The sequence below is a fragment of the Panthera leo genome, chromosome B3, assembly GCF_018350215.1.
Source record: "Panthera leo isolate Ple1 chromosome B3, P.leo_Ple1_pat1.1, whole genome shotgun sequence".
Classification (NCBI taxonomy): Eukaryota; Metazoa; Chordata; class Mammalia; order Carnivora; family Felidae; genus Panthera; species Panthera leo.
Genome location: NC_056684.1, coordinates 42,699,175 through 42,710,899, shown reverse-complemented (window position 1 = coordinate 42,710,899; position 11,725 = coordinate 42,699,175). Strand labels below are relative to the sequence as shown.

General features: G+C 44.9%; 1 protein-coding gene across 1 annotated transcript; it reads left to right on the top strand.

The window, feature by feature from the left end:
- The first annotated feature begins 8,238 nt into the window (after nt 1-8,238).
- On the top strand, nt 8,239-9,347 carry LOC122221175 (C2 calcium-dependent domain-containing protein 4A-like). Its single transcript, XM_042940490.1, has one exon. The coding sequence runs from the start codon at nt 8,239-8,241 to the stop codon at nt 9,292-9,294; it is 1,056 nt and encodes a 351-aa protein (XP_042796424.1). The 3' UTR covers nt 9,295-9,347.
- The last annotated feature ends 2,378 nt before the right edge of the window (nt 9,348-11,725 follow it).

Genomic DNA, 11,725 nt, shown 5'->3' with positions numbered 1-11,725 from the left:
CTTGTCCTGCTACATTAACCCCACCTGGGGCAACATCTGCGTTTCTTTCTGCTTCTTGAAACTTTTAAATATTTTTTGTTATTGGGGCGCCTGGGTGGCTCGGTCGGTTAGGCCTCCAACTTCGCTTCAGTCTGGATCTCATAGTTTTGCTTGGAGTTTGGGCCCCGCATCGCGCTCTGTGCTGACAGTGGGGAGACTGGAGCCTGCTTCGGATTCTGTGTCTCCCTCTCTCTCTCTGTCCCTCCCCTGCTCACGTTCTGTCTCTCTCTCAAAAATAAAATGAACATTAAAAAAACCTGTTTTTAATTTTTTTTTTTTTTTTTTTTTTTTTTTTTTTTTTTTTTTTTGAGTGTGTGCGAGCCGGGAATAGGGCAGAAGAGAAAGGGAAACAGGATCCGAAGGGAGCTCTACGCTGACAGCAGAGAGCCCTATGCGGGGCTTAAACTCACCAACAAGGACATCAAGACCTGAGCAGAAGGTGGAAGCTCAACTGACTGAGCCACCCAGGCCCGTGGAAATTTTTAATTATTTAAAAGTGGAAGGAGGGTGAACAGAACGCCATCGTAGGATGAAAGATAAAATGGCTACCGAACATGCATTTTGTTCTTATCTTTCTCGTTTTCAGTAAGTATGGGTTAGCTATGGGTTAGTATGTCATTTTCTTCCATACTACCATTGAACTGTTTCTAGTGTGGTCAAGACATGGAAAGTGGGGCTTTTATAATGCAAGGACTCTGTACCTTAATAAAATTTGGGGCGCCTGGGTGGCTCATTCGGTTAAGCGTCGGACTTTGGCTCAGGACATGATCTCGAGCCCCAAATCCGGCTCTGTGCTGACAGCTCAGAGCCTGGAGCCTGTTTCAGATTCTGTGTCTCCCTCTTTCTCTCTCCTCCCCCGCTCATGCTCTGTGTCTCCCTTCTCAAAAATAAATAAACGTTAAAAAAAAATTCTTTTAAATAAAATTTAACCACCCATTGACAAACCAGTTCTCTTTAGGAACCTGGGCATTTTCTGAAATATATTTCAAAAAGCTGTTGAGATACAGTGAACAGAAATAAACCTAAGAAATGCTAAGATTATTTGTAGTTACAAGCATTTATTAACTGTTTTGCCATGCATAATGTTTGAAAAACTATGTATGAATTGTTCCTAAACAACTGTCAACTGAATACTTATGTCCCCACTCTAAATTCATGTTGAAATCCTAACCCCCAATGTGATGGTATTGAGAGGTGGGGCCTTAGGGTGGTGATTAGGTCATTATGTAATTAAGAAGACTCCTCATGAGTGGAATTAGTACCCTTATAAAAAAGACACAGCCCCCACCCAGCCACATGGGGCACCTGGGGGTGGCTCAGTTGATTAAGCGTCTTAGTCTTGATTTCGACTCAGGTCATGATCTCACGGTTCGTGGGTTTGAGCCCTGCTTCGGGCTCTGTGCTGATAGCCTGCTTGGGATTCTTTCCCTCCCTCTCTCTCTCTCTGTCCCTCCCCCATCTTCTCTCTCTCTCTCTCTCTCTCTCTCCCTCTCTCTCTCTCAAAATAAAAAAAGACACCCCCCCCCCCAAAAAAAGACCCCAGAGAGCTCCCACACCCCTTCCGCCATGTGAAGACACAGCAAAAAGATGGCCGCCTATAAACCAGGAAGTGGTCCACATCAGAGTTTTAATCTCCTGGCACCTTGATCTTAGACTTCCATTCTTCAGAACTGTGAGAAATAAATTTGCATTGTCTTTAAACCACACAGTCTATATGGTATTTCATTATAGCAGCCTGAATGGACTAAGACAGGATCAAAAAGAAAAATCACCGATTAAATTCAAAATCCATTGGAGAAGAAAACCAAAATCAAAATGACTACAATTAGTATTATGTAAAATGGATGTAAAAGGAAGAACCAATACTAACCAGTACTATCAGTACCCACTTCCATTCTCCACTCCTACACACAGAAAATTAATCCTTAACCATTTAGTTCTCCTTGCTCAGTCACCCTGACCAAATACCTAGGAGGCACTTTGCACTTCTTTCCTTCACCATCTGCAACCAATTAAAAGCCAAACCGCTCTATTCTGCCTTTGCCACATTTCCTAAATTCTTCAATCTCACCTGGAGCACGCAATCACCTTCTAACTGGCCTCCGTTTTATCCCCCTCTCCATCTACACACTGCCACCAGAGCGAGTTTCCCAAAGCACAGGTGAACTCAAGTTAGTAACCTGCTCAAAAATACCCAATAAGTTTCCAGTGTTCAGAACGCCCTCCTCAGGCTGTCCCCAAGATATCTCTAGTCCACACAACTTCCTCCAACAATCCCTCTCCCCTTGTACACTCGCACCAACTATGCACTGAGGGGAAAGCAAATAAACAATATTATGTTCCGGTTGGAATAGGTATGCACCATAAAATGGTTAAGAAGCAAACAATGTAAGCATTTATAAATAACAGTGCAAGATGACAGGGAAGATACTAATCCTTGTATAATAATAATTCCTTGCACTTCTATGGTACTTTACACTTTTGAAAGAATGTGTGTGCTTTTATATGTCTTATTCCATTTTATTAATAATCAGTGATAATTCATGAACTATCATGAATTATAAGGAAGTTTTCATGTAACCTTAAGAAAAAAATCTGTGAGATAAGTAAAATGCAGGTAGTAGTTTTGGCCCCATTTTACAAGAAAATTAAAGTCAGGGATATTAAACAATTTACCCCAAATTACACAGCAGGTATTAATTTCCTTTAGCTCCCCGAACATTGCCACCCTTTTGTCTTTCAATAATTATAGTTAAATAACTGCTAGGCTGGTAGTAATTCTCAGAGATCTTACTTTGAAACGTTAATGAAAGAATAGAAAACCTCAGAGTGGAAAATTCAGCTCAAAATTGGCAGTATAAATAATGCTATTACCATATAATATAAAAAGCCTTTAAATTTTAATATTTTCCTTTTAAAATGTTTTGAAGGTTTGGTTATGTGCATACAGTAATGTCCCAAATCATACATACTTCTTGAAGAAATCAGATATTTACAGTCCTAATCCAAAACAAACAAATGTAAAGAAACACCATTAGCACTCTGATGTATAGCACTCCACCCAAAGGAATTTGGATACAGAGGTTTAAAGATAACGAACACTGTAGTAATTATAGTTCTTACCTTCATTCTGGTTTAAGAATAACGCAGACAACAAAGGCAATTGCAAAAGTAAATGGCAATGTGGGATTGAGCTATAAAAACAGGTGAGCAAAATGACAGGTGAGTAATTTCTGTTAAAAATGAAAGTCAGACTTTTCTAAGGAAGACATCCAGATGGCCAACAGGCACATAAGATGCTCAACGTCACTCCTCATCAGGGAAATACAAATCAAAACCACACTCAGATACCACCTCACGCCAGTCAGAGTGGCTAAAATGAACAAATCAGGAGACTACAGATGCTGGCGAGGATGTGGAGAAATGGGAACCCTCTTGCACTGTTGGTGGCAATGCAAACTGTGCAGCTGCTCTGGAAAACAGTGTGGAGGTTCCTCAAAAAATTAAAAATAAATCTACCCCATGACCCAGCAATAGCACGGCTAGGAATTTACCCAAGGGATACAGGAGTGCTGATGCATAGGGGCACTTGCACCCCAATGTTTATAGCAGCACTTTCAACAACAGCCAAATTATGGAAAGAGCCTAAATATCAACTGACGAATGGATAAAAATGATGTGGTTTATATATACAATGGAATACTACTTGGCAATGAGAAAGAATGAAATCTGGCCTTTTGTAGCAACATGGATGGAACTGAAGGGTATCATGCTAAGTGAAATAAGGCAGAGTAAGACAGATACCATATGTTTTCACTCATATGTGGATCCTGAGAAATTTAACAGAAGACCATCGGGGAGGGGAAGGAGAAAAAAAAAAAGTTACAGAGAGGGAGGGAGGCAAACCATAAGAGACTCTTAAATACTTAGAACAAACTGAGGGTTGATGGGGGGTGAGGGGAAAGTGGGTGATGGGCATTGAGGAGGGCACCTGTTGGGATAAGCACTGGGTGTTGTATAGGAACCAATTTGACAATAAATTATATTTAATTAAAAAAATAAATTAAAAAAAAATGAAAGTCAGGGGTGGGGTGCCTAGGTGGCTCAGTTGGTTAAGTGTCCCACTCTTGATCTCGGCTCACGGTTTGTGAGATGGAGCCTCATGGTGGGTTCCTGGCTGACTGCATGGAGCTTGCTTGGGATTTTCTCTCTCTGTCTCTCTCTCTCTCTCTCTCTCTCTCTCTCTGTCTCTCTGTCTCTCTGTCTCCCACTGGCTGTCATGTGCTCTTTCATTCTCTCTCTCAAAATAAATAAGTAAACTTAAAAAAAATTAAAGTCAGGGGCGCCTGGGTGGCTCAGTAGGTTGAGCATCTTACTCTTGATTTCGACTCAGGTCATGATCTGAGGGTCATGGGATCAAGCCCCCAGTGGGGATCCATGCTGAGCATGGAGCCTACTTAAGGTTCTCTCTCTCTCCCTCTCCCCTCTCCCCGGCTCACTCTAGAACTCTCTCTCTCTCTTAAAAAAACAAAAACAAAAAACGGAAGTCAAAATTAGGAATACTTGTGAAAAATTAACAATTCTTGCTTAAAAACTGAAAAATAAATTCTCACTTCACATTGCCTCATACCCACATACTATTTGCTAACCTTTCATTGAGAGAAGGAAAAAGGATCTGGGGGGGGGGGGGAAGATGGAGGAGAAAGCTAGAGAATAACTTAACACCATGGACTGTCAGAAAAGTTAGGAAGATTAGCTGTCAGAAAGCACTGGAGTGAATTGGAGAAATTTGAGAGCCAGAGGAAAACAAAACAAATATGGCTAACCCAAACCCCTCATTTGACAGCCTCGTATGGTAGATATTGTTACCCTCACTTTACAACTTAGACTCAAAGAGGTTAATTAACTTGCCCACTGTCCCATAACTAAAAAGTTGCAGAACAGATTTCAACCTAGGACAGATTTACTCCAAAGTCTGTATTTCTTCGCCTCTAAATCATTTCTCATTCTCTGGTGCTTTTTTCCTTTCTCCCACTACAACATAGCTTTGCTTAACTTCTCAGATTGGGAGCCTTACCATTTTAACCAAGGACTCTCTGGGCTCTCACTTGCAGAGCTAACAGCCTCTTGTCTCCTGGGAAAAGTTGAGTCCAAACATATGCATGTGACCCTCAAGTATATAATTCAGCAATCATTCTCCCACAGATTTAGCACTGCCCCCCAAAATTTTGGCCAGGCATCGAGAGGATACAAAGACAAAGAGTAGCTAGCCAAGGGCATGGCAAGGCCAGGGACCCACCAACACTGCCCCCCTACCAAGATTAAGTATATAAATCCTGTTGAATAGTTTCTTCTCACTCCTGCCTCAGCTAGACAGAATTCAAATATTTCATCATTGCTCCTCTGATAGATGTCTATAGCTGATGTGATCTTGTACAGCCTGGATCCACCTGCTTCGTATGGAGGCCGAAATCCAAGAAGCATTCAGTAAATATTGCTTTGAATGAATAAATGAATTAACGAGCATTTGTTCTCTTCTATAATAACAACAAATATAAAATCAGACATCATATAGGTCAGGCTGCAAGCTAACCTCTTCATATGCATGATCTTATTATGCATGACATATTATGACAACCCTACAGGTACAAACTATTATCAGAAAGGGTGAGGGAGCTCTCCTGGGTCTCTTTTATGCCGTAATTAATTTCATTACCTCTCAAAGGTTCCACCTACTATTGTACATTTGATACCGGCTTAGAAAGGCTAAATAACTTGCTCAGTTGACATAATAAGGAGCTGTTCTATAATCAAAACAAGATCTGACTTCAGACCCAGTTTTCTCAACCATAGCACTCAACCTCTCTTCTATTTAAAAAAAAATGTTTAATGTTTATCTATTTTTGAGAGAGAGAGAGAGACCAAGTGCAAGTGGGGGACGGGCAGACAGAGAAGGAGACACAGAACTTGAAGCAGGCTCCAGGCTCTGAGCTCTCAGCACAGAGCCTTACGCTGAGCTCGAACTGCAAGATTATGACCTGTGCTGAAGTCAGACACTTAACCAACTGAGCCACCCAGGCGCCCCGCCTCTCTTCTATTTTTATTATCTTTAATTATCACCACTTCTTTTAAAAATTTTTAAATGTTTATTTATAGTTGAGAGAGAGAGCGAGAGAGAGACAGTGCGTGAGCAAGGAAGGGGCAGAGAGAGAGAGAGGGAGACACAGAATCCGAAGTAGGCTCCAGGCTCTGAGCTATCAGCACAGAGCCTGACTCAGGGCTTGAACTCACGAGCCACAAGATCATTCATGACCTGGGCCAAAGTCAGTTGCTCAACCAGCTGAACCACCCAGGCACCCCTAATAATCACCACTTCTGTGCATTTAGCACTTACCATGTTCTAGGCACAATGCTAAATATTTTACATTATTACATTCATTTAATTCCCAAAGCAACTCATTTATACCCACTAATGTGTATTATTTCCTCAATTTCCCATCACTATGCTAACTTGATAAGTTACTAGGAATAATCAGCAATTTACAGGTTTATGTGACAATTCTAGAGACTATATGTAAATCATCAAGCACAGTGTTGTGCATGTATATGCTGGAAACAAAATGCACATGCCCCATCCTACAACCGCCTTTGGATGGATTCAATTCACTGAACAATATTTTGTTTAATTTTTTAACATTATTTGTAAAAGCTATTAACTACCAAGGCAGTGTCTTAAGTAGAAATAGCATACACTCAAATGCTGAACAAAATACTTCAGATCTCTTTTAATCTGAGCTAGTTGGAAGCAGTTCTCTTACAGAATGAACATAGGTCAGTTTTCAAATGGAAGAAAAAGAGTATCCCAGGTGGGTACAGCCTGGAAAAGCCAGAGGTGGTTGGGTGCCTTCAAAGGAATGTTCCAACAGCACAATTATATGTAGGAGTATATTTTCCCAAGCAAAAATCAGCACCCATGGCTTAAGAAGTGAGTCGTGATTTTTTTTGTAATTAAGGTATAAGATACACACAATCTTATAAGCAAGCTTAATCCAAGAGGTTTTTTTTTAACATATGTAAACACCTATGTAACCTCACCCAGATCAAGATAGGAATTATTTTCAGCATCCCATAAGGTTCCTGTGCCCAGAGTGGCTTATAATTAACAGAGGAAATACTTTTAAAATCAAGACCGAAAACCAGAAAGCAGGTAAGAAATTCCGAAGGCTGGCTTTGGGGGATGGGGATGATATTAGGTAAGAACAAGAAAAACACGACTCTTATCTTCTTTTAGTGATGGGTGCATTCACATTCACATGTGGGCCAATCCTCCCAATGACTCTCTATATAGTAAACATGCATTCCTTTCTGCACGTGAGGAAACAGAAACCTGTTTAGGGTTCCTGAGAATAACACCCCCACCAGACGCAGGGAAGGGAAGGAACTCAAGTCTTGAAATTTGCGCAGTCGACCTATCCTCCTGGCAGAGCTGAAGGCCTGGCGTCAGGTTACAGAGCAGGACCTCTCGCGCCCGCCCATTGGCCAGCGCTCAGGGCCCCCGGGTATAAAAGCTCAGACCGGCTGTCCTAGAACCGCGGTGCTGAATCCCGCCTCGCACGCTTTGAACCTACCGGAGGTGGCGCTCCTCTCTGGCTCGGTGCCTCTCGCAGAACCGTGCAGACAACCGTCAGACACCGGACTCCAGCTACGCTAAGAGGGTTCCACGCATCCTTGTTTAACTCGCCTAGGCGCAAGCCGTGAGTCCTAGAGGGGATAATAATTGTTTTAATTCTCGCTGAGGACTAGAGTGCAATAATCCAAGGATTCGGGAGGCGATTGCACAAGCAAAGCGCCTCTTGGCATTGACGACAGCGCGACCAAAGTTGGAAGCCAACATTTTGATAATCTCCGCCTTAGGCCAGCGAAGGAGGATAGAGATTAAATCAACAAGCCCCGAAGTGTACAAGACTACTAGAGACGAGAGAAGAACGATTGTTTTGCAGTCATTGAAACACAGCTTGCAATAGCCTGAGTGGCAGTTTGCCTTGTCCCACGGAGGCAGGAGAAAGCACCCCTAAAGTAGGAAACAAGACACGGGAATTGCTGCGCCTCGCAGGGCTCCCTCTGACTAGGGTACCCCTGCCAAGTGCAAGCCGACCAGCACCAGCACAAGGTTGCTCGGGTTCCCGTACCCGCGTCCTTATGTGGTGCCTGGAGAGGCTCCGCTTTGGTCCTGAGCGCAGGCACGGGATTCTTCAAGGTCGGGCGCACCAAGTCCCGGCCCTCACTCCCGCCGCGTGTGCAAACGTGCTCACCCCGGACCGCATCCCCGAGTTCTGCATCCCCCCACGACTCGCGTCCTGCACGGCCCTGGCTGCACTTCGGGTTTCCTGGAGCGAAGCAGCAGAAATAGACTACAGCGCGGCGCACACAGACTGGGACCCGCGCTCGCAGGCAGCCCTATCGCTGCCGCACCTGCCCCGCGCGCTCACCGCCTACGGCTTCTGCGCGCTGCTCGAGAGCCCGCACACCCGCCGCAAGGAGTCGCTCTTCCTCGGGGGCCCTGCAGCCGCCCCGCTCGTGCCCCAGGACTCGGCTCCTGCCTCCGCCCCCGCGCTCCCCGCGGGCCTCCGCCCCACCCGGGACGCGCCCGCCCCGCCGGCCCGCGCCCGCCGCCTCCTGCGCGCCCCCGAACGGCTGCTGAGCCGCGCGCTGCGGGCCCGGACGAGCCGAGGCCTGGTCCGCGCCCCCTCCGTGTCCAGCGGGGACGGCGACGAGGACGAGGAGCGCGGCGCCGTCTCGGGCCCCCCTTCCCAGGCCCCCTCCGCGTCCCCGCCGCCGCCGCCCTGCCCCGGCCCGCGTCCCGAGCGCCTGGAGGCCGAGGGCACCGTGGCCCTGGGCCGCGCCGGGGGCGCCCTGCGCCTGGCCGCCGAGTACAGTCGGGCCAGCGGGCGGCTCCGCGTCCGGCTGCTGGGCACCGAGGGCCTGGCCGCGGGAGCCGCCGAGCCCCCCGCCGTCGGCTGCCGCGTCAGCTTCGTCCTGCGGCCGCCGGGCCAGCCGCGCTCGCAGCGCAGCGCCGTGGTCCGGCGGAGCCGCAAGGCCGCCTTCCACCAGGACGTGTGCTTGGACGGGCTCTCGGAGGAGCAGGTGCGCCGCCTGGCCGTGCGCGTCAAGGCCGAGCAGCAGGGTCGCGGCCTGGAGCGGGGCCGCCCGCTGGGCCAGGGCGAGCTGCTGCTGGGCTCCCTGCTGCTGCCCTGAGGGCGCCCGGGGCTCAGACCGCCCCCTCGGGGCGCCCTCGGACCGCTGGCAACTCGGACACCGACAGTCGCTTCGGACAAAATGAAAGTGTATTTATTCTTCTACTCACGCCTTTGGTCAGTCCAATAGTGGCACATATGTTGCTGGATTAGTTATAATAAAGGATGTAGTAGTTTGGGTAAATACCTTCAAAATTCGCTTCAGCAAGTGGTATGGCGTTCTGCAGTAGCGTTTCCCTATATGGACACACAATTGCATTTCATGTTCCCCACGGACCTATTGGGAGATAATGAATCACAGGAAGTCTTAAAACTAGAGGGTGTCCTGGTGGTCTATTTGCTCCAACCTCCTCATATTGAAGTTTATTTCACAACATCCATTGAGACCATCTTAGAGCGTGTATTACTTTTGCAGCATTGTTTAAGACCCTGGTGAAAAATTGGGGCCAAGAGAGGTGAAGTAACTTGCTCAAGGTCAACAGTGAATTATTAATAAAAAACTCCAACCTGATACTTTTAGCTACATCTTGCTGGAAAAGCACTGGAAAAAAATGAAGCCATTTTAATTTTCCAAGTTAAAATAATAATAGTTTTGCAAGTATTGACTTGTTTAATTCTTAAAACCAAACCTAAAAGACAGGCACATTTGTCCCCATTTTACAGATGAAGATACTGAGGCACAAAAAATAGAGCAGAGCCAGGATTTGCACTGAGGCAATCAGTGTTTTACTTACTACTTTCTGGAAATAATACCAGCATCTGAAGGGTTCATTGCATTACTATTGTGGGACTGCAACTTACATCTGAAATCTTTGATTCTGAGTCTGGGGTCTCTTCACATTCTCACCCCCTAGTGGAAAAGCAAATTGGTTGAAATGAGTAATTTATTATCTCATGCTAATGGCCAAGGCTCTGTCTGAGAAAGATGCTAACTAGCCTCAGAGTCATAGAAAAGTGGGGGGGGGGGGGGGGGCACTAGCCTAATTGGCCCCAGCTGAGTTAATGTGCTAGGGGAAGGAGTCTAGAATATACCTGTAATAGTGTTCTACCTCTGGCTTCTGATAGTCATAATAGGTTTGTTATGTATTAAGGATGATTTTCCTCCCTTGCTCATATTCACTGCCAAACAAGCATATTTCTTTGTTTCTTATGCATACATCCAAATATATCATTGTGGGACTTTATTTTGTTGCTTAAAAAAAAATGTTTATTTACTTTTGAGAGAGAGAGAGAGAGAGAGCAAGAGCAGGGAGGGGCAGGGAGAGAGGGAGACATAGAATCCGAAGCAGGATCCAGGCTCTGAGCTGTAAGCACAGAGCGCCACGTGGGGCTCAAACTCGCAAACTGCAAGATCGAGATCTGAGCCAAAGTTGGACGCTCAACCAACTGAGCCACCCAGGTGCCCCTGCCTTTTTAAAAAATATAAACAAGGCACCTGGGTGAAACAGTTGGTTAATCATCCAACCCTTGGTATCAGCTCAGGTTTCATTGGGCTCCATGATGACAGCGTGGAGCCTGCTTGGGAGTCTCTCTCTCCCCCTCTCTCTGCCCCTCCCCTGCTCTTTCTCTCAAAATAAATAAATAAACTTAAAAAAAAAAAACAACCCAGATTGCACTGATGGTTTAAATAGCAAAACCTTATTCCAGAAAACATTGCTATCACTATTGTCACTAGATTATATACAAGTAAGAGTTTGGGGCAGAAGTGTCATTTTATTAAGGTAACATCAACATACTTCAGGAATGTAAATTTTCCATGATATAATGGTGAGTATTTCCAAGCAGAATCTCCACTAATATAAAGTTATGATGGTCAAACAATGTTAAGAGCCTAATCAGCAAAGACTTTTAAATGACTAAAATATAATCATAAATCATAAAACCATGAGATTTTAGAGTTGAAAAGAATTTTAAGAATTATTTTGTGCAAACCCAGGTATTACAGAATAGGACCAGAAAGGCAAACTGTAGATTGTCCCAAATCACATAATTAGTGCAAGAGGTGGGACTAGGACCACTTCTATTCTCATTTTGCTTTTCAACCTAATGAGTTTTTGGACCACTACTTCCAAGGAAGGAGACACATTTGCATATAAATTATTTTACCACGCTGAACTAATTTAATTTTTTTGCATGTGCGAAATCTTATTTGCAACACAATTTTTTTTTTATGCATCAGCCTTTCTGTTGGCAAATTTTAATTTGGTTTGCACTTTGCTGCCCTCTAGTGGATCCTTCATAAGTTTTGTCAATGGGTCTACTTAGTATTAGAACATCTCTACTACATACTAAAGACCAGTGTAATGTCAGAACCCAGTGATCTTGAAGATGTGCGCTCATATATTATAGTGAAGATTCACATCTCAAAATAACTAAATACAGCTGTCTGAATGTAGAAGATGCCCCCCAAATTTTCAGACTAAAAATGAAAA